At 40.6% G+C, this 24,209-nt stretch overlaps 1 protein-coding gene across 1 annotated transcript in view; it reads left to right on the forward strand.

Moving 5' to 3' along the window:
• Positions 1 to 12,266, forward strand: part of LOC140206155 (vesicle-trafficking protein SEC22b) — a 44,077-nt gene extending 31,811 nt beyond the window's left edge. Inside the window, exons 4-5 of the mRNA XM_072274397.1 lie at positions 6,859 to 7,005; positions 11,640 to 12,266. Coding sequence (XP_072130498.1) covers positions 6,859 to 7,005; positions 11,640 to 11,794 — 302 coding nt within the window. The 3' untranslated portion in view covers positions 11,795 to 12,266. The remainder of the gene's footprint in view (positions 1 to 6,858; positions 7,006 to 11,639) is intronic.
• Positions 12,267 to 24,209: the final 11,943 nt, after the last annotated feature.

The following is a 24,209-nucleotide window of genomic DNA, read 5'->3' on the forward strand; positions in this document are numbered from 1 at the left end:
ATCCTCTGATAAGTCCTAGAACACAGTCCAATCTGCTGAGTAGAAGCAATCCCACAGCTGCTTCTCTGCCTCCTGCAACCACCTCTTTGTTGTCCTTACTACTGGAGCCATGCCCTTTAGCCTCTGCCTTTGTGGAGGCAGGAGGATCAGATAATCCTCCAAATGGTCAGATTTCCCAAAATGCGATCTAGGGATTGAATGGTAGACATTCCTTATGGTCATATAGCAGTAGTTTAGTGTATTAGATCTCCTGGTGGTGTAAGACCGCAAGACCATAACACAGGAGCAGAATTAGGCTTTTTGGCCCATTCAATCATGGCTAATCCTTTAATTCCCTCCTCAGCCCTCCCTAGCTTTCTCCCCGTAACCTTTGATGCTATGACCAATCAAGAACCTATCAAATTCTTCCTTAATTAGACCCAAGGACCTAGCCACCACAGCTGCCTGTGGTAATAAATTCCACAAATTCACCATCCTCTGGCTAAAGAAATTTCTCTGTATCTTTGTTTTAAATGGATGCCCCTCTATCCTGAGGCTGTGCCCTCTTGTGCTAGACTTTCCCACCATGGGAAACATCCTCTATATAGGCCTTTCAATTTTCGAAAGGTTTCAATGAGATCCTCCCACCCATCCTTTACAGACCCAGAGCCATCAAACATTCCTAGTATGACAACTCTTTCATTCCCAAAATTATCCTTGTGAATCTCCTCTGAACCCTCTCCAACTCCAGCACATTGGTTCTTGGATGCGGAGACCAAAGCTGTTCGCAATACTGATGGTGAGGCCTCAGCAATGCCTTATAAAGCCTCACCATCGCATTCCTGTTCTTGTATGCTAGACCTCTTGAAATGAATGCTAACATTGCATTTGCCTTCCTCACCACTGACTCTACCTGCAAGTTAACCTTTAGGTTGTTCTCCCAAGTTCCTTTCATCTCGGATTTTTGGATTTTCTCCCCATTTAGAAAATAGTCTGTTCATTTATTTCTACCACCAAAGTGTCTGCCATGCATTTTCCAACATTGTATTTCATTTGCCACTCTCTTGCTTGTTCTCCTGATCTGTCCTCTGCAGCCTACCTGTTTCCTCAACACTACCTGGCCCTCCAACAGTCTTCGTATCACCTGCAAAGCCATCTATTCCATCATCTAAATCATTTATATACAGCATAAAAAGAAGCGGTTCCAACACTGAACCCTGCGGAACACCACCAGTCACTGGCAACCAACCTTTTATTCCCACTCATTGCCTCCTACCAATCAGCCAGTGCTCTAATCATGTTAGTAACTTTCCTGTAATGCCATGGGCTCTTAACTTGGTAAGCAGCCTCATGTGTGGCCCTTGTCAAAGGCCTTCTGAAAGTCCAAATATACACCATCCACTGCAACCCCTTTAAGCTATATATGATCTCCTCAAAGAATTCCAACTTGTTCGTCAGGCAAGGTTTTCCCTTAAGGCAGGGGTCCCCAACCTTTTTCGCACTGCGGACTGGTTTCACATTGACAATATTCTTGCGGACCGGCTGACCGGGGAGGGGGAGTAGGGTTGTCAATGGACAAGAGTAGCAGTCAAATATGCTGGGTTTACCCCGAGAGAGACTACAATGACTGTGAAGCCTTACACGGGCACCAGTGTGCATGTGTGTACGATTTTTTTTTCAGCAAATCGTCTTTGGCGATTCTGTTCGGGGGGTGGTGTTAATCACGACCGTAATATAGATGATAATTAGCTAATACACTCAATTTCGTTTCTAAAAGGGTTTATGTAACGAATTTAATATTAAACACACGGCGCATATTTTCCTCGCATGAATATAGTGATAAGTCAATTATCAGGGGAGCTTGAAGTAAATGTTGAATGAACTTCCAGCAGAAGTGGTAGAGGCAGGTTCGATATTATCATTTAAAGAAAAATTGGATAAGTATATGGACAGGAAAGGAATGGAGCGTTATGGGCTGAGTGCAGGTCAGTGGGACTAGGTGAGAGTAGCGTTCAGCACGGACTAGAAGGGCAGAGATGGCCTGTTTCCGTGCTGTAATTGTTATGTAGTTATATAAGTCAATAGCATCATAACATTTTAAGTATCGTTTGGATATTAAACACGCAGCACATATTTTCCCTGTATGAACATATAAAATCATTGCAACACACCAATATCGCTAAGTCAGTGGGAGCCCTGGGCTTGTTTTCCTGCAACAAGACGGTCCCATCGAGGGGTGATGGGAGACAGCGATACTCAAAGGGGGTTCCTAATGTCCAGTCTATTCCGCAATTTAGTTTTCGTTGCATTCATTGCAGAGATACGTTGGAAATGGAAGCAACGTTTTCAGTGCTTTCGTGGTTATCTCAGGATATTTAGCCTTGACTTTGATCCATAATGCCGGCAGAGATGTTATGTCAAACATACTTTTCAGCCCGCCGTCATTGGCAAGCTCGAGGAGTTGATCCTCTTCCCGTGCTGACATGGATGACGCGTGGGTAATGACCTCGCATGCGTAATAGCTCAACAGTGGCCGTGACAGGGAATGAAGAAAGGTGCAGCTGACTCCTATCGCCAAATCATATCGTTTTCTCGCTGCCCGGTAGCGCATGCTCTGCGGCCCGGTGGTTGGGGACCACTGCCTTAAGGAAACCATGCTGACTTTAAGCCGTGCTGTAGGTGATACATTGATCATAACTGGGCAAAGATTTCTTCAAAGAAGCCAGACTGAAGCCCCCGACAATAATTTGAACAGTGTTGGTTGGGCTTTTCCTTGTTTGCTGATGGTGGCACTCAACATTTCGAGTGCCTGCCTAACATCAGTCTTTGGTCAGGATCATGGAGGAGAACTCTTCTGGTAAGTAGAACAGTCGGCACTTAATCATTAGAAGTTCCAGGTCAGGGAAACGAGGGCAACAAGAACACTGTGTCCGAGCACGTCAAATAGTTTATCATAAATCACAGAGTGCCCCCCCCCCCCCCCCGGCACCTTTTGGCTTTGCCAAATCAGCAGTCCTATCCATCCAGTATATCAAGAAGCCCTCATGTCTGATCACTGAATCTGGTGTGTCAGAGTTAGCCATATTTCTGTGAATCTTAGAATATTTTTCTCTAGTTACTACATTTGCTAACAAGATACTGGATAGAGGAAGTCTCATACCCCTGACTTGGAGTATTCCCCTCCTCCTCTCTTCTGGCCATACCAATGCCACTTTGTCCTCTTGAAGGTATTGTACTTGCATGCTTGAGAGTTACAGTGCCTATAAAAAATATTCACTCCTCTTGGAAGTTTCCATGTTTTATTGTTTTACAACATTGAATCACAGTGGGTTTAATTTGGCTTTTTTGACACTGATCAACAGAAAAAGACTTGTGTAAAAGTGAAAACAGATCTCTACAAAGTGATCTAAATTAATTACAAACATAAAACACAAAATGATTGCATAGGTATTTATCCCCTTTAATATGACACACCAAATCATCACTGGAGCAACCAGTTGGTTTTAGAATTCACATAATTAGTTAAATGGAGATCACCTGTGTGCAATCATGGTGTTTCAATTGATAGTAGTAAAAATTCACCATTATCTGGAAGGTCCAACTGCTGATGGGTCGGTATCCTGGCAAAAACTACACCATGAAGGCAAAAGAACACTAAGCAACTCTGTGGAAAGGTTATTGGAAAGGACAAGTCTGGAGATGGGTACAAGAAAATTTCCAAGTCACTGAATATCCCTGAGATTTAAGTAGATCATCAAGAAATACAAATCTGCTTAGAGCAGGTCGTCCTCAAAAACTGAGTGACAGTGCAAGAAGGGGACTAGTGAGGGAGGCCACCAAGAGACCTGTAACAACTCTGGAGGAGGTACAACCTTCAGTGGTTGAGATGGGAGACACTGCACATACAACAACTGTTCTCGGTGCTTCACCAGTCACAGCTTTATGGGAGAATAGCAAAGAGAAAGCCACTGTTGAAAAAAAAACTCAAATGAAATCTTGGCTGGAGTTTGCCAGAAGGCATGTGGGAGAGTCTGAAGTCTGCTGGAAGTAAGTTCTATGGTCTGATGAAACCAAACTTGAGCTTTTTGGCCACCAGACTAAATGATATGTTTGGCGTAAGCACACTATTCCCTACTGTGTAGCATGGTGGTGTGGGGTGCTTCACTGTAGCATGCCCTAGAAGGGTAAAATGAATGCAGCAAAATACAGGAAATCCTGGAGCAAAACCTGATGCAGTCTGCAAGAGAACTATGACTTGGGAGAAGATTTGTTTTCTAGCAAGGCACCGACCCCAAGCATAAAGCCAAAGCTACCCAGGAATGGCTTAAAAACAACGAAGTTAATGTTCTGGAGTACACTAGTCAGATTCCAGACCTCAATCCAATTGAGGATTTGTGGCTGCATTTGAAAGGGCTGTTCACTCACAATCCCCATGCAATCTGACAGAGCTTGAACAGTTTTATAAAGAAGAATGGGGGGAAAATTGCAGTGACCAGATGTGCAAAGCTGATAGAGACCTATCCACACACACTCAAGGTTGTAATTGCTGCCAAAGGTGCATCTACTAAATACTGACTTGAAGAGGGTATGTTTTATATTTGTAATTAATTTAGATCACTTTGTGGAGATCTGGTTTCATTTTAGCACGAAAGAGTTTTTCTGTTGACCAGTGTCAAAAAAAAAGCGTGTTAAATCCACTGTGATTCAATGTTGTGAAACGATAAAACATGAAAGCTTCCAAGGGGGGTGAATACTCTTTGTAGGTACTGTAAGTCACAAAGTCCTTCAGAAGATCATGAAATCGCTTGTTCGTTAAGATGGTTCAGAAGTACATAATTTAAAGGTAAATTGCAAGCTGCAGATTGCATGAGAGTACTTCAGAGGAAGTAAATTTAGAAGTTTTGTAAGCTGCCCACAAAGCATAGCACCATCTTGGGGTCTACAAGACAGTTGATGTTGTCCACATGAACATTAGCAAGGCCATGAGTGTCTGGTTGAAAGGTACAATTGCTCGGCATTCAGGAAATTGAATGGGACATTGGCTTTGTGGGAGAAACCTTGAAGTGGTAGTCGATGGTTGCCTATGGCTAGTGGGGTGCCACAGGGATCAGTGCTGGACCTATTGTTGCTTATTTTCCAGATCATTAATGTAGGTGACAATATGGTTAACCTGATAGAGTCATAAAGAGAGCTTTTGGCACATTGTCCTTCATAAATCAAAGTATCGAGTACAGGAGTTGGGATGTTATATGAAGTTGTATAAGATGTTGGTGAGGCCTAATCTGGAGTATTGTGAGCAGTTTTGGTCACCTACCTACAGGAAAGGTAACAATAAAATTGGAATTGTATAGAGAAATTTGCAAGGTTATTGCTGGGACTTGAGGACCTGAGGTTGTATAGGTTAGGACTTTATTCCCTGGATTACAGGAGAATGAGGGGAAATTTGATCAAAAGTATACAAATTATGAGGGATATAGATAGGGTAAATGCAACAGGCTATTTTTCTGCGGGGTTTGGAAGAGTCTAGAACCAGAGGTCATAGGTTAAGGGTAAAATATTTAAGAGGCACCTGGGGGGGAACTTTTTCACTCAGAGGGTGGTGCAAGTGTGGAATGAGCTGCTAGTGCAAGTGGTGGATGTGGGTTGTAATTGCAACATTTAAGTTGGGATAAATACAGGGATGGTAGTGGTTTGGAGGGCAGTGGTCATGGTGCAGGTTGATGGGATTAAACAGAATAACAGTTTGGCATGGACCAGATAGACCGAAAAGCCTGTTCTGTGCTGCAGTACTCTTACTCTTATGCTAACTTATTGCACCCAGCTCCTTTTGTAGGTCTCCCAGCATTCAGCACTTATCCCAATGGCTTTCCCTCCATGTTCTACTTTGTCTTCTCCAAGCTAGTTTTCCTATTTAATTGTCCTTAATTATACACTCTTCAAACCAAGTAACAGTAGAGATTCTGGAAATCTAGAGCAACACATGCAGAACGTTGTAGGAACTCAGCAACATCTATGAAAGGGAATAAACTGTTGATGTTTGAGACTGAGTCCTTCAGCATGTCCCTAGAGAATAATACTCTGTCCAGGAATGAAAATGATTTATTCCTGATATGTAAACGTCATGGAGAGTAATGGGAGTACAGAAGAATAGAGAGAGAGACAAGGCATTGGTCAGACTGTACTTGAGGTATTTTGAATAAGTTTGGCCCCTTATCTAAGAAAAGATGTGCTGGCGTTGGAGAGAGTCGAGATTCAAAAGAATGATTTTGGGGACATCCTGGACTTCAGAAGAATAAGGGGAACCTATCGACCTTATTAACCTCTATCTGATCTCCCCTCAGCCTCTGCCACTCGAAAGGAAACGACCCAAGTTTGTTCAGCCTCTCATGATAGCACATGCTCTCTAACCCAGGCAGCATCCTGGTAAATCACTTCTGCACCCTCTCCAAAGCTTCAACATCCTTCCTATAATGGGGTGACTAGAGCTGATTCCAATACTCCAGGTGTGGCCTAACCAGAATTTTATAAGGTTGCGACATAACCTCTTGACTTTTGAACTCAATCCCAGAATGTTGTCGGTGGGGTCTCAGCAATGTTAATACCTTTGAATATCAAGGTTTGGCGGTTTGATTTGCATTATTGCATTTGGTCACTACCTGGGAATTATTGACCATACCTGCAAGTTGACTTGCTGTGTGCGGGTGTGGATTGGTTCATTTGCTGAGGGGTTGTGATTGAAATTGAATGTTCTACAGGTACCACTGAACATCTCTGCTCCTGAACTGATAGCTGGGAGGTGACTGGGTGGTAAGGAGCCAGATTATATGGATGGTGATTGTCAAATGTAACTTAAGTTTTGCTTTTCATGTTTTCTTTCAGACACATACATTCAGAAAACAAAGAAATCCTATATTGATAGCAGAGCACGGAGAAACCTTGGCTCCATAAATACAGAGCTACAAGATGTGCAGAGAATAATGGTGGCCAATATTGAAGAAGTATTGCAGCGAGGAGAAGCACTCTCAGGTAAAGTTTCTGTGTCTGAGCAACAGCAACTTAGGATGTGTTTCAAAGGTACATTTAATGTCAGAGACATGTATACAATATACATCCTGAAATACTTTTTCTTTGCAACCATCCAGGAAAACAGAGGTGTGCCCCCAAAGAATGAATAACAATTAAATGTTAGAACCCCAAAACCCCCATCTCCCCCCTCCCACATGTAAGCAGCAGCAAAGCAACAATCCCCCCTCCCCCACCAGCAAAAAAAAAAGCATCAGCACCTCCCCCCCACCCATCGAGCACTCAAGCGTGCAGCAAAGCATCAGCAAAGACACAGACTTACAGTACCCCAAAGACTACTTGTTCACCAGGTAATTCAACACACCACAGGCTTGCTTTCTCCCTTATAACCTTATCCTGTTTCATGGCAAGAGGGGATACATGACAAACAACTCGCTGATTTATGATGTTAAAAGTCTGTTGCATCGCTTTTTCTGAGCTCTGTGCCCAAAGAACTCTGGTCTCTGGGCACGCAGCCAGCTTGCTGCTTTCGATCTTCCATCTCCCATGACTCCCCGGATTCCTGCAGAGACACCGACCCTTTGGTCTGCCCATCTCCAGGGCCACGCGATCCCGGATCTCCAAAGGCAAGCTAAGCTGTTAGGCCGCATCCTAGGCATATCGAATAATGGCCAGTCGTGAAACCCCAAGGGCAGGTCCCATTCCCGCAAAGAACTGAAGTCAGTGTGTAACTCCAGGTCAGGGTCTTCAGAAGAACTCTGAAAGGGGAAAACAGAGATATTAAAGATGGAAATAGAGCTGTTTCTGAAGTTGCAAACAAAGCAGTCACCATTGTCTCCTAAGCTCCTCCTCATCCTGATGTGTTGGGTGGCTCCTTCAAAAAGTTAGTCAAAGAGTAATCTCCAAGTTACTGTGTATCTGTAACAATGACCTCAGCCACAGGTCTTGGTCAGTCTGATTGGTTATTCAGATTCCATCTCTTTGCCTCTGTGTCCTTACACAACCTCAGGCCTTTAATTGAAACAGTGAGCCCTTCATAAAGCACCCAATTGTACTGGATTTGGCTGTAATTTTAAAGACCTTTCTGTAGTAGTATTGAAGACTGAGGAAGGATAGGGATTTCCCTCCTTAAAGGACATGAATGGACCATGTGCTTTGAATTTTTTAAATCCCAACAGTTTGATGATCACATTAAATGAAGGCATTTGTTTCAAAACAAACATTTAATTCAAGTAACACACATCAAAGTTGCTGGTGAACGCAGCAGGCCAGGCAGCATCTGTAGGAAGAGGTGCAGTCGACGTTTCAGGCTGAGACCCTTCGTCAGGACTAACTGAAGGAAGATTGATCAGGATCACCTGCAATTTCTAAATTTGCAGATGAAGCAAAACTTGACGGTATGAGGATAGCGAAATATTTCAGAAAAGTAAACTGGTAGAATAGGCAGACAAATGGCAGATGAAGTTTGATACTGAAACATCTAAGGTGGTAAGAGTACTGAAGAGAAGCAATCTGGAATAAAGGGTACTGTTCTAAAGAGGTTGAAGAAGAGAGGGACTTTGCAGTATAGTCACAGAAATCATTCAAAATGGTGGGTAAGATTGAGAATGCAGGCATAATGGTTCTGGGCTCTATCCACACAGACATTTTGTATAAAAGCAAGAAGATTGTGCTGAACTTCCAAATAACCACTTAGTCCAAATACAGCTGAAGTACTGTTTTCAATTCTGGTTGCTTCATTGTGTGAAATGTGCAGCGGAAGTTTACTAAAATAGTTTGTGGGATGTTGGACTACAATTACAAGGACAGATTGGAGAGGTTGGGGCTGGTTTCTCTGGAGATCATTGAGGGAGATAAGATAGAATTATAGAAAATGATGGAAGTCTGGATGGAGTGAATAGTGGGAGTTTGTTTTCTATTGGTGAAGGAACAGAGGACTAGGAGCCACAGGTATAAAATAATGGGTAAGAAATCAGTCGTGACACAAGAAAAAAACTTGGAGTGTGATATCTGTTCCTTAACAGTAACATCTTTAAAAAAATACACAAAGCCATGATGGTAATCCCTAATCAGTTCTTTTCAAATGCAAGTAGATCCTACCTCTCAATACAGTACTCCTTCAGCAACTTTTCCATCACTCATTTTAAGCTTATCGGCTGGGCATGTCCTTACACCCTTCTTAAATGAAAGCAAATTGTCCATCATCCAGCCTTCCAGTACCACACCCATGGCAAAGAAGATTAAAAAAAAATCTGTGAACAGTGCCGTGGGAATTTCTTCCCTTGCTTGCTACGTCCTAAACTATTCTTTCAGCACCTGGGATTTATCTACTTTTATATGCCTCAAAACAGCCAACACTTTCTCTTTCATCACATTGACCTGTTTCAGGACATCACAGTACTTTTCCCTAAATTCCCTCACTTCCATGACCTTCTCCCTGGTAAATGCAGACAAGAAGTACTCATTTAGGACCTCGCCCAACTCTCAAGGATGCACATATAGGTGGCCACATTGATTCCTAAGGGAGGCTTTTTCCCCTCTGCAATTACCCGCTTGTTCTTAATCTACTTAGTTGTAGAGTCATAGAGTAATACTACATGGAAATAGACTCTTCAGCCCAACTCATCCATGCTGATTTTAGTTCCCACCTATTTGCCCATATCTTTCTAAACCCCTCCAATCTATTTAATGTTTTTAAATTCTCTTACTGTACCTGCATCAACCATTGTCTCCAGAAGCTCATTCAATATACCGACCTCCCTCTGGTTTAAGAGTTTGCTTCAAGTCCCATTTTAACCTTTCAATTCTTACCTTAAACTTATGCCCTGTCGCCTGCCCTGGGAGAAGCAAAGATTGCACATGCACTTCATATATGCTTCATGGTTTTACACACAAAAAATGGAAACGCTTAAGCTTCTCCCTTACCTTATTTGTCAGGAATATCTTGTGTCCCCTTTTTCCCTTCTAATTTCCTTTATAAGTGTGTTCCTATACCTGTTATACTCTTGAAGAGATTTGCTTGATTCCCACTGCCTGTCTCTGACCAGAGCCTCAATATTCCCAGGTAGCCACGGTTTTCTTATTCCTGCCACCCTTGTCCTGCACTCTGACAGGAACATGTAAGTTCTGAACTCTCCTTGCCTGACATATAAAAGCCCTCCACCCCCTCCTCCCATTGCCAGATGTCCCTGTAGCTACTAACAGCCTCTGCCAATCAACCTTTGCAAATTCTCATTTAATGCCATTAAAATTAGTCTAGCTCCGATGTAGGATTTTAACTTGTGGACCAGTGCTAGCTTTTACCACAACTATTTTATTACTTTCAGGTTACATTTTCTTTTACAAACAATTCTGGTCCTACATTCTTGTACCTTTTCCATTTTTTGTTAAAGTAGCTGAAACTTATTATTGTGCACCTCTCATAATATTACACACTCTTATGCCTCCCTTGAACTTAGACAATGTGCCACTTTTTTTTTCAAAACAGGAAGTGCTGGAAACACTCTGCAGATCAGGCAATATTTGAAGAATTTAATTTTCAAGTCATTGACCTTCGGTCTGACTTTTTTGTTCCTCAGTTAAATCTATATGGCATTTTTTCTTGACCTTTGTTGCTTACGATCTTTGCTCAAACTGTCTTTGTTTCATTAATTGTGATGGAAGATGGAGTTTAATGCAGACAAGTGTGAGGTGCTGGGCTTTGGGAGCTCTAACATAAAGGGGAAGTACATGTTGTTGAATCCTAATGGTTTTGTGATACAAAGTTCTTCGGAAGTCAAGAATGAGGCATAAAACTGATTGCTTACGAATGCTTTATTGAAGGTTACAGAGTGGAAAACACACAAAAAAGAGAAGCCAAGAAAACAAAGAAAAGAGCAGTCATGGTCATCTCATACTCAAGCTAGAGATAAGGAAAATTGCAGTGATAATAATTAACTTATAAAACAACCAGATACAAGTAGCATGACATCTGTTCCTGAAAATTAAAAGTTTCGAGAAAAATAGAGAAGCAACAGTACTATAATTACTCGGGAAGTTGCTGAACAGTTTTATGTATATAGGTTATTATATAAAGCTACAAGCAAGCATAGGAAAATTGAGCTTACAAGTATATTGCTGTAGATTAGATTTCAAGGTAGAATTGATAAAACCATACACAGCCTTTTTACACCATTGGATGGCCTTGTGTTGGCACGTGACCAAATGTTTAAGGCATTGGTCTAGTGATCTGAAGGTCGCTAGTTCGAGCCTCAGCTGAGGCAGCATGTTGTGTCCTTGAGCAAGGCACTTAACCACTCATTGCTCTGTGACGACACTGGTGCCAAGCTGTATCGGCCCTAGTGCCCTTTCCTTGGACAACATCGGTGTCATGGAGAGAGGAGACTTGTAGCATGGGCAACTGCCGGCCTTCCATACAACCTTACCCAGGCCTGAGACCTGGAAACCTTCCAAGGCGCAAATCCATGGTCTCATGAGACTAACGGATGCCTATGGATGGTCTTGGGGTCTGAGTGGTTGAAACCTATTGTATTTAGTGATGGTTCAGGTATTTGCTTCACCCTCAACCCACCGGTCCCAGTTGCTACTATCCAGCTTCCACATTTGGAATAATTCTTTTTCATTCTATGTTTTTACAGCTTTGGACAGTAAGGCCAGCGGTCTTTCTAGCTTGTCGAAGAAGTACCGACAAGATGCCAAGTACTTGAACATGCGTTCGACATATGCTAAGCTGGCAGCCGTTGCCGTTTTTGCAGTAATGCTAATAGTTTATGTACGATTCTGGTGGCTCTAAAATTGACTGAATGTAATGTGGCGTGAGTGATCTGTGCTCATTGCACCAAATTCTGAGAGTTCCTGGAATGCACTTTCTCTGAGGCCTGCAATTTATTGCCAGTTAGTCTGGATATTGGTCTGTCTTTATGTTGTAATTACTATGATATGATAGGCCTTTAGTATTTGGCACGATTAAACTACATTTACCAATGACAGATGTTGAACTGAAGAAGCCCTTTGGAATGTGCATTCTAACATCTGAAGACGAATAATAAATGTTAATTTTGTTTTCTGAATCATTTTAAGATTGGAAATTTTGAAAAATGCAGTAGCAAAATCATCCGCAGAGAGAATGACCTTCTGAAATCTGTCTGTCCACAGGCCCTGTGTGGATCGGAGCAACGGGGCTGAGTGAAAGATAACATATTATGCTGTAACTGTGTAGAAATTGATCTCACTCGTACATTGAATAAAATCACATACCATCAAAATGGCTTTATCAATTATAAGGACATACATTGGTTTTAAATGTTTGTTAGAAGTTGCTGGGAGATCTTTCTCATCTGTGTTTTCTCTACAACCTAATCAAGGAGCTTGGAGATCATTACTGTACCTTCTGTATTGGTGTCTTTATATAGTAGGTATACACATCAGTTGTTACAAAGAGAACGACTGCCTGATTTAAACATACGAGGTATCAGTAGTTTCAATTTATTGCTTTTATGCATGTCACTGCTGACAAAACCCAAGATGATGATCAGACACAGAACACATCTGAAAAGGTGTTTTTTTCATATTTTCTGAGCTTCGGAGAGAGAAATAAAGAGTGAAAGAAGGATGTGATTGCACTGTAGAGGTGCAGGGGGCACTCACTGGGGATGGGGTATTTTTGTTTCAAGGAGAGACTCGATAGGTTGGGGGTTTTACTTGGGGAGGAAAAAGCTGATTGAGGTGTACAGAATTGTAAGGATAGGTCGTGAGAAACCTGACCCCTCAGCGAAGGGGTCTATGGTTAGATAGCAAAGGTCTAAAGTAAGATGGAGTAAATGTAGGGGAGACCTGACAGTTTTTTTCACTCAGAGGTTGAAAATAACTTGGAACTTGCTGCCCAAGGGAGTTTCTCTCACAAGAACCTTTCAGATCAACATTGAAATGCCAAAATATAGACACAGGTGTGTACTTGATGGCTGGTCTGGACATGATGGGCCAAAGGGCCTTTTTCTGTGCTCTGACTCTGTTTGATGCAGCTAATTCACCAATTCAAAACACACACACAATAAATAAAAACAGTATATTTGAATTAAGGCAGACAATGCACATCTTCATGTGTCAATAAACACAAGAAAATCTGCAGATGCTGGAAACCCAAGCAACATGCACAAAGTACCGGAGGAAGTCAGCAAGCCAGGCAGCATCAATAGAAAAGTGTAAATAGTCATTTACTTTTTTTCTATAGAGGCTGCTTGGCCTGCTGAGTTCCTCCTGCATTCTGTGTGTCAATGTCTTTGACTTCTGAGACTTCTAAGGCATTGCATTTCCGAACTTGCTTTGAAGTTTTTCTAACACTGAAGGGAGCCTGTTTTTGAACAGTCATCAATTTCAAGATTTGTTTTCATATGCTCATCACCATAATAACTGAACAAGTATTTTCCTCAGTCAATAAGGAGACTATTGCAGGAAATCGTATCATAAAGCTCTAAGTCTCTCTGCACTGCTTGTACCTACTGCTACCCTAGTCTCTCAGCTGGAAGCTGCGGGAAATGGGGTTGTGTTGGGAAATCTGCTTTAGAAGTCTTGTCAGCAAACATCTTCTGCTTTGCCATTACTGAGATGATGAGTTCACATTTCAATCTTCATCTTCAGAAAACTGTAGGTGCGGGTTGTGGAACCATTATATGTTGGTAAGGAATCCTGTATCAACTTGTCTTGCCCTTGCGGACGTAAGGCTGAAAATTTTTGTTAGATTTCAGAATCAGGTCTTTGTCACTGATGTGAAGTTTTTTTTGTTTTGTAGCAGGTGGACAGTTTGAAACAAAAATTATTAGAAGTGACAAAAAGACGACAAATATGAAGTAGTGTTCATTGATCTTTCAGAAATCTGATGGCAAAGTTCAAAATGGAATCTCATGGATAGGGTGGTGGTGAAAGCTTTTGGTATGCTGGCCTTTATTAATCAGAGCATTGAGTATAGGAGTTGGGATGTAATGTTGAAATTGTATAGGGCATTGGTAAGGCCAAATCTGGAGTATTGTGTACAGTTCTGGTCACCGAATTATAGGAAAGATGTCAATAAAATTGAGAGTACAAAGGAGGTTTACTAAAATGTTGCCTGGGTTTCATCTCCTAAGTTACAGAGAAAGGTTGAACAAGTTAGGTCTTTATTCTTTGGAACGTAGAAGGTTGAGGGGGGACTTGATAGAGGTGTTTAAAATTATGAGGGGGATTGATAGAGTTGACGTGGATAGGCTTTTTCCATTGAGGGTGGGGAAGATTCAAACAAGAGGACAAGAGTTGAGAGTTAAAGGACAAAAGTTTAGGGGTAACATGAGGGGGGAACTTCTTTACTCAGAGAGTGGTAGCTGTGTGGAATGAGCTTCCAGCAGAAGTGGTTGAGGCAGGTTCGATGTTGTCATTTAAAGTTAAATTGGATAGATGTATGGACAGGAAAGGAATGGAGAGTTATGGGCTGAGTGTAGGTCAGTGGGACTAGATGAGAGTAAGAGTTCGGCACGGACTAGAAGGGCCGAGATGGCCTGTGTCCGTGCTGTAATTGTTATATGGTTATAAAGTTATAAAGTGGTTACTCTTGAAGTTCAGGCTGGAAGTAGTTGGGTGACCACTAGGAAGAGCAAGTAGACAGAGAGTGCAGGATTCTCCTATGGCCATTCTCAAAAACAAGTGTTCTGTTTGAATACTATTGCAGCACATTCTCAAAGAGGAGAGTGTGCTACCGTAAATTATTGTGCAAATTGGCACAAATGACTTGAGCAGAAATAAGGATGAGGTCCTGTGGAATGAATATAGGGTGTTAGGGAAGAAGTTAAGAAGCAATACCTCCAGGGAGGTAAGATCCAGATTGCACCCTATACCATGGGATTCTGAGGGAAGGAATTTTTACCCTCACAAGACAGCTGAAGAATTTGCGCAAAGGGCAGGAATTCGTATTTTTGGGCCATTGGGATTTCATTTTGGACAAGGTTGACCTGTATGAGAGGAATGGGTTACACCTAAACAGAAGGGAGACAAATATCCTAATGAGCGGATTTTCTTGTACCACTAGGAAGGGTTTAAATGAGATTGGCAGGGTCTGGTAAACTAAATGAGATAATTGACAGGCAGGATAGTGATAGAAAAAGGAGCAAAAGCAAATTGAACTGGCAGGACAGGAAGGAGCATGGTAAAGTTGGGATTAAATTGAATGTACTTCAGTGCAAGAGGTCTGGTAGGAAAGATGGATGAATTTAGGAAATGGATAGGTATTTGACTAGGGTTTTAGAGCTGTTATTGGAGATATGGCTGATGGAAGGGCAGGTGTAGTTTAATGTTCTGGGACACAGGTGCTTTTGACAAAATGGAGGAAACGAGGGAGATTTATTTTTGAAGAGAAACATCATGACAGTAGATAAAGATGATGTTACTGAAAGATTATCTGGTGAGGGTTTATGGATGGGACTGAAAAATGATCACCTTTTTCACCCCTCTTTCCCTAAGTAGTCCTTGGGAATTAGAGGAATGAATGTGCAGGGAAATTGGGTAGAGTTGTAAGAAGAAAAGGTTTATCATTGTGAGATTTTAACTTCTATAATAGTGCCATTGTATTAAAGGTCTATCTGGGATAGAACTTGTTCAGTGTGTTCAGGGAAATTTCCTCAGGCAGAAGGTAGAAGGTTCCACGGATGGAGCAAAGCTAAATGTACTGCTGGTGAAGAAAGAAGGTCAAGTGACTGAGGCCAAAGTAGTGGAGCATTTGACATCCAGCGTCCATAGTTCCATGATTTTATAAGTGGTTATGGAAAGGCACAGAACTGGTCTGCAGATTCAAATTCTGAATTGGGACAAGGTAAATTTTGACAGCATTGGATAGGAGCTTGCAAAGTTTGCAGGCAGAGGGACCTCTGATAAATGTGAGGCTTTTAAGTGAGATAGCAATAATTCAAGGACTACATAAAAGGCAAAACTGCTGGGAACCCTGGATGTCAAGAGATTTTGTAACTCCTGTCAAGAAAAAGGAGGCTTAGGTTTAGAAATGGATAGCTGGGATCAATCACTGGAGGCATAGAGGATGTCAGAATACACCCGAGAAGGAAATTAGGCCAAAGGGGGCATGACATGGCTTTAGCAGAGAATTCCAAGGATATTAAAGTATATTAAGGTGATAAAATGATTAGGGAGAGAATAGGGTCCCTCAAAGACCAATTTGGAAATCCTGGAGCAACTGGAGATGGCAGAGTTCTCAGTATTATTTCTCAGAGTCGGCTGTGGTCGGGTGCTTCCAATGCATAGGCAGTTGTCGGCACCTGGAGGTTTACGGTAGGAAGAGTTTCTCCCTTTTGCCGCCTGCTATCGGGAGTCGATCGGAACTTTGAGACTTTTTTTTTTACCATGCCCATGGTCTGCTCTTTATCAAATTATGGTATTGCTTTGCACTGCTGTAACCATATGTTATAATTATGTGGTCTTGTCAGTGTTAGTCTTTGGTTTGTCCTTTTTTTTATGTGATATCATTCTGGAGGAATATTGTATCATTTAATGCATGCATTTCTAAATGACAATAAACAAGGACTGAGTGTCCTCATAACCTAATCTAATCTCTTTTTTTTTTACCATGGAGAAAGATGTGACGACTTGGGAACCTGGCAGAGTTAATGGTGATGCTTTGGGAGCACTACATGTTACCATAGAAGAGAGTTCCATGTATTATGATGTATAAAGCTGGACAAGACTATGGGAAGCTAGGGAAGAAACAGCAGGAGACCTCACCGAGGTATTTGCAAATTCCCTCTCATCTGGTGAGGTGCCAGAAGACTGGAGAATAGCAAGTATTGTGCCATTATTTAAGAGGAGCTGTAAAGATAGACCAGGTAATTATAGAGCTGTCAGCCTAACAGTTGTGTTAGGTAAAATGTTGGAAAGCATTCTGAGGGATAAGATGTACTTAAATTTGGAAAGGCAGGGTGGAATTTAGGGTTATCTTGTCTTATGAATTTGATTGAGTGTTTTGAGATGGCATGGAAGGTTGATGAGGGGAGGGTAATAGATATATATGGATTTCAGTGTGGCTATTGATAAGGTTCCGCCTGATAGGCTGCTCTGGAAGGTTAGATTGCGTATCATCCAAGGAGAGCTGGCAAACTGGATATAAAATTGGGTGGATGGTAGGAAACAGTATGATGGTGGAAGAATTTTTTTTATATCAAATTAGAGGTATGTGACTTCTAGTATACCCAGGGGTCATTGCTGGGCCTGTTGTGTATTAATGATTTGTATTAAAATAAATGGAAACAGTGAATTTTCAGATGGCACTAATATGTGGTATTGACAGTGAAGAGGATTATCAAGAAATGCAGTTAGATCTTAATTAGCTGGGTAGGTGAGCTGCAGAATGGCAAATGGAACTTAATTCAAATTAAGTGTTACATTTTTAGAAAGATAAATCAAGGTAGAGTAGACTTTTACATTGAACAGAAGGGTCCCAGGTACTGTTGCAGACCGAGGAACTTGGAGTACAGGCTTTTGGCATTAGGCATTAAATATATAAGTTAGGAGGTGATGTTGTGGTTATGATTGTGATGTTGTACAAGATGTTCATGAACCTACGCTTGTAGTATTGCATTCAGTTTTGGCCAGCTTGTTATAGGAAGGATGTGCTTGAACTGGAAAGAGTGCAGACATTTACAAAAAATACTGTCAGGACTTAAGGGACCGAGTTATCAGGAAAGGTTAGACAAAAGCACAGGAAATTGAGACGTAGAAGTATACAAAATAATCTGGAGCATAAATATGGTGAGCAGTCCTTTTTTTCCAGGGTTGGGGAACTGAAGATGAGAGGATATAGTTTTAAAGTTAGCGGTGGAAGATTTAGTAAGAACCTGAGGAGCAAATATTTTTACACGGTTTCCAGAGGGAGTACAATCACAATGTTTAAACAGGAGGTGCTTGGTGGATAGTTTATGAGGCGGTGAACTCCTTCCACCTTGAGGTTTCTGTATATTCCCAACATATGGATGATTTTCTCCATATCATCTTGAATGCTGCTTCTCATGAATCAGAGATTCACAGTAGTCAGTGGGATTTCGAAGTCCAAAAGTTCAAAGTACAATTATTATACCATTTGTACATATACCATATACAAGCTTGAGATTCATTTCCTTAGAGGCAGCCACAAAACAAAGAAATTCCATAAAACCCATTTAAAAAAGACCACCACTCAAGGTGCAAAAAAAGAGATGATGCAAACAATAAAAAATAAGCAAATAACATTCAGAACTGAAGTTCACAAAAGTGAGTTCACAGCTACGCAACCAGTCATCACTGCAGCCGGACCAGGGGCCTGTTCGTTACCGGCCACGGCCTCAGTTCAGTGCAGAGACGAGTAAACCTCACTGCGCAGTGAGCTGAACACCAGTCCATTCTAAAGGATCATTTTCTTAAAGGATTTAAGGTAACCTCCTTGCTTCTTATCCTTGATGTCTGGACAGAGTGAAAATATTAAATCTGTTTCAGGAGAGTGCTATGGGCCATGTGGACTGACCAACGTTGCTAAATTAGTGTAACTAGAGGCATTAATGGTGGAAATATTGGGCCTGGGACAGGACGCTGATGTCCATTCCCTTACAGTATTCTCTTAGTGGATTTACAGACATACAGCATGGAAACGGGCTCTGCAGCGTAATTTGTCTTTGCTGACAAAGTTGACTACTTAAGCTCGTCCCATTTGCCTGCATTTAACCCACGTTCTCTAAGCCTTTCCAATCAATGTACCTATCCAAATATCTTTTAAATATTGTAATTTTAGTCACCTTTACCACATTCTCAGCACTATGTGAGAAATCTTCCCCTTTTGCCTTTAAACCTGTCTCTTTATTTTAGATTCGTACACCATGTGGAAAAGACTGTGATCTTATCACTGCCTCATGATCAAGTTGAAGTTTACCGTCATGGGTATACATTTGCAATATATAAATACCATAAAAATTTGTATTTTACAGCAGCACAGTATATAGCAAATTTTTTAAAAAAATATAGATGACAAACAATGGAGCACGATACCCAATGACTTGAGATTCTTGCCAGACATTGTCCATGTCTCAAGAAGATGGAAATTACTGCTGTCAGAAGACCATAACTTAGTGGGTTTAAGGTCTTGATCGTCCTGTTGTGATGATAAGTCTTGGCCCAAATGTTGACTCTTTATTTCCCTCTATAAATGTTTCAGCTGAGTTCCACCACTATTTGGTGTGTGTTGCTTAAGATTCCCTGGAGTGTATGAAAATGAGGGGAGATTTGACAGAAGTGTACAAAGGTAATAGATAATAGAATCATGGAAAACCTCTGGTTTAAAATGGTGCTACTAAAGGTGAGCAACAGCGTACTGGTATTTCGAAAGGTAAGAGATTCAACTAAAAACATTACTAGTGACATTTTCTGAAGTGAATTTTGGTAAACTATCACCACAAATAATGAAGAGGTGAGCGAATTTGAGGGATGAGCTGTGCTTCTGCATTGCAAAATCGACACAGATGGAGTTGGAGCGAGCAATTCAGAGAGAAGTTATCCAGGCAGAGGAGTTTAGATGCCCGCCTAATTAATCCAGGTGCAAGGTTGGATTGCTCTAAGCATAGAGCTGATTCAGAGAGGTCAAGGACAGCTTCAGGCTGGGTGGCGTGGTCTAGGTCCAGGGTGTTTGCTGCGTCAGGGCCTGGGTCCTAATGCGAGGCATGTTCTACTTTTTTGGACAATTTAAATATCAGCCCAGATAGACTGGAAAGGCAAGGTGTTGGGACTGGAAGCGAGAGTCTAGCTGATTTCTCTTGTTAGGAAGGAGAACACACAACAGTATTCATTGAGGAGTTAGCAATGGTAAGGGTGAGCAGCTTCAAGTTGAGTGTCAACTTCTCAGAAGATCTATCCTAGGCCCAACATATTGATGCAATTATGAAGAAGGCATGACTTGTGGTTATATTTCTTTAGGAGTTTGAAGAAATGTGGTATGGATGAGGGGATGCAGTGGATGTTGTATATTTGGACTTTCAGAAGGCCTTTGACAAAGTGACATACATGAGGCTGCTTACCAAGTTAAGAGCCCGTGGCATTACAGGAAAGTTACTGGCATGGTTAGAACATTGGCTAATTGATAGGAGGCAGCCAGTGGGAACAAAAGGTTCCTTTCCTGGTTGGCTGTCAGTGACTAGTGGTGTTCTGCTGGGGTTGGTGTTGGGAGCACTTCTTTTTATGCTGTATATCAATGATTTAGATGATGAAATTGATGGCTTTGTTGCCAAGTTTGCAGATAATATGAAGATAGTGGAGGGGCAGGTAGTGTTGAGGAAACAGGTAGGCTACAGAAGGACTTAGTTTAGTAGATTGGGCAAGAGAGTGGTAATTGAAATACAATGTTGGAAAATGCATGGTCATGCACTTTGGCAGTAGAAATAAATGTGCAGACTGTTTTCTAAACAGGGAGAAAATCTCAGAAGACTGAGATACAAAGGGGCTTGGTGTTACGTAACCGGCAACAATGAATATCAGTCGAGACTGGTTATATAAAAACAAAAAAAATTTATTATACACGGATAAACGATAAAAAAAAAAAAACGAAAACCTTAACTGGAAGTTAACTGTTATGCAGCCGTTCAACAAATAGTCACTCGGCACTGGTTCTTAAAACGTTAAATGCGAAAACAGTTCTTAAAGCGGTAAAGTCAGATATAGTTCTTAAAATGGTAAATTCGAAAGTCCAACAGATTTATACGTTCAATTGGGAGAGACTTCTCTGGAGAAGGATTTCTTCATAGATGCGACTTTCCTGCTGGTTCTGTCCACAGGATTCACGATGCCGAAAATAAACAGTTTAATACAACTGACCTTAAATTCTTCTAGAGAACAAATCCTGAATGAACTCCTTGCTCTTTTGGCAAGAGTTATCATTGATGCAGGTCACTACTCCTTTAAAGAAGACTCAATAAGGTCGATCCTTTGTTAAACTGCCAAACGACACCGACTCCTCTCAATCCTTCGGGTCCTGTACTTTGATAAAGTCTTCACTCTCCCTTCTACTGCTGGAATAAGGTACATCAGTACACCTAGCCAAAAATTTCCAGTCCAGTAATATTGTACTTTGCAACAGAATGTAACAACCATTTTAAAAACAAAACTGCGTCATAAAAACAAATACGCAACCGAAACAGAGATGCAGTACGTTCTAGCTGGAAATCTAAAAACTAAAAAATAACTGTGTCATCTGGGGTCTTACCTTATATACCCGTGGTGCACATGTCATCACGTGACCTCACATCGGCAGGAAAATTACATCAGGTGACCTCCAAAAGACCATTACATCATTCTCACAAAAAAAATCACAGGTCTCCTTGAGGTATGTAACACCTCCCTCCAAAAAAATTTGGTATCTTAAAGAACAAATTTTTAACAATTTATACAAAAAAAGAGAAAAAAATACGAAGGTATAAAATTTACAACATACACAATATATACAGTCTCACCTTTCAACACTTTACAAACTAATATACAGTAGGAGTGTTACAAATGTTAAAATACCACTCCATAAAAAACAAATTTTCATTGTACATTTAACATCTAAACAATCAGCGATCACATTATCTTTACCCTTAATATGAGTGATCAAAATATTGTACTCCTGTAACATTAAACTCCAATTTAATAATCTTCTATTTTTGTTTTTCATCTTACTCAAAAACACTAACAGATTGTAATTGGTATAAACTGTGAATGGTTTATGAGTAGTACCAACATACACTTCAAAAGGTTGTAAAGCCAAAACAAGAGATAACAATTCTTTTTCTATTGTTGAATAATTTCTTTGATGGGCATTAAATTTCTTAGAAAAATAAGCTACCGGACAATCAACTTCATCACCATCATCTCTTTGAGTAACACTGCTCCTGCAGCTTCATCACTAGCATCTACAGCTAATGAAAATGGTTTTTCAAAGTCAGGAGATTTAAGTACAGGTTGACTACATATTATAGTTTTCAATTTACCAAATGCCTCCTGACAAGACTCTGTCCAAACAAACTTTTCAGTTTTCTTCAAGAGATTAGTTAATGGAAGAGCAATGTTCGCAAAATCCTTACAAAGTTTTCTGTAATATCCTACCATACCTAAGAATCTTCTGAGAGTTTTTCTACCAGTTGGAGTGGGTACTTCTAAAATTGCCTGAACTTTTGCTTGAACAGGTGCTAATTTTCCCTGACCCACAACATAACCAAGGTAAGTCACTGTGGCATGACCAAATTCACTTTTAGCTAAGTTAATAGTTAAGTTAGCTTTTGAAAGTCTCTCAAATAGTTTCTCCACCACAGTAATATGTGCTTTCCACGTATTATTTCCTGTAACTAAATCATCAATATAGGCATCTGTATCTTTTAATCCCTGAAGCACACTATTAATCATCCTCTGAAAAGTACCTGGTGCATTCTTCATCCCAAATGGAAGAACATTATATTTATATAACCCAGATGGGGTTACAAATGCTGAAATGGAATCTGTCAATGGAACACACCAATAACCTTTTAACAAATCAATTTTTGTAAGGAATTTGGCCTGTCCAACTTTATCCTCACAATCATCTACCCTAGGGATTGGCTATGCATTGGTCTTTGTCACAGCATTCACCTTTCTGTAATCCGTACAAAGTCTAATACCATGGTCTGGCTTAGGCACCATAACACACGGTGAACTCCAATTCGAATTAGAATGTCTAATAATATCATTCTCTAACATATACTTAATTTCTTGTTCAGCCAGTTAACATTTTTCCCTGTTCATTTGATATGGATGTTGTTTCATGGGTTTTGCATCTACATCATGTGTAGCTACGGTGGTTCTTCTAGGGACGTCTGGAAATAAATCTCTATATTTAAAAATTAACTGTTTCATCTGCTCTCTCTGCTCTGGCTGTAAATGAGCTAATTTTTCATCAATATCTTCTAGAATTTTTGAATTTGGTAACCTGGTTGAAATAATGTTGGGTCTAAACTGAGTTTCAAATGAATCCTCCATTAAGTTTTTATCAAGATCAGACTCATTATTAATCACAACAGTCATAGTAGTAGCTTCTCTCTCATAATATGGTTTTATCATATTTGCTGTGTTGTCTTTCTCCGATCTGGGGTGTTTACCACGTAATCTACATCATTTACTTTAGATTTAATCTCATAAGGACCATGAAATTTGACTTGTAATGGGTTCGTTTGTACTGGGAAAAGAACCAATACCTTATCTCCAGGCTTAAATGACCTTATCCTAGCTTCCTTATCATACCAAGTCTTCATCTTCTCTTGAGCTAACTTTAAATTTTCCTTGGCCAAGCTACAAGCTTTATACAATCTTTCTTTAAAATTTAAAACATAATCTAGCAAATTAGTGTGTACTTCTTTATTAATCCACTGTTCCTTCAACAAGGCCAAAGGTCCTCGAACTCTATGCTCAAACACATTCAAAAGGACTAAAACCTAACGATTCCTGTACTGTCTCTCGTACTGCAAAAAGTAGTAAATGTATACTTTCATCCCAGTCCTTTTCATTTTCCACACATTATGTCCTAATCATAGTTTTTAGTGTAGAATGAAATCTCTCCAAGGCTCCTTGTGATTCTGATGAAATAATCTGTTTTGCTCCCAGTTTATAAACTATCTGCTGAAACAACCCAGACATAAAATTACTACCTTGATCTGATTGTATTTCCTTAGGCAACCCAAAATAAGTAAAGAATTTTATAAGCGCCTTTGTCACAGTTTTGGCTGTTATATTCCTAAGAGGTACTGCCTCTGGAAACCTAGACGCTGTGCACATAATGGTTAATAAATATTGATGTCTAGTTTTAGATTTTGGCAAAGGACCTACACAGTCTACAATGATTTTTGAGAATGGCTCACTGAATACTGGAATTGGTTGCAGTAGGGCCACTGGAGTAACCTGATTAGGTTCACCCACAATTTGACACGTATGACACGTTCTACAAAATGTCGCCACATCTTGTCTTAAACTAGGCCAATAAAAATGTTTAGAAACTTTGTTCATAGTTTTCTTTACATCTAAACGACCACCCAAAGGAATGCTATGAGCCTTAGTTAAAATCTCATTTCGGTAAATTTTAGGAACTACTACCTGATGATTAACTTCCCATTCCTCACTAGCAGGAATTGTAGGCGATCTCCACTTTCTCATTAATACCC

Source organism: Mobula birostris, chromosome 12, assembly GCF_030028105.1.
Source record: "Mobula birostris isolate sMobBir1 chromosome 12, sMobBir1.hap1, whole genome shotgun sequence".
In the NCBI taxonomy this organism is placed as follows: domain Eukaryota; kingdom Metazoa; phylum Chordata; class Chondrichthyes; order Myliobatiformes; family Myliobatidae; genus Mobula; species Mobula birostris.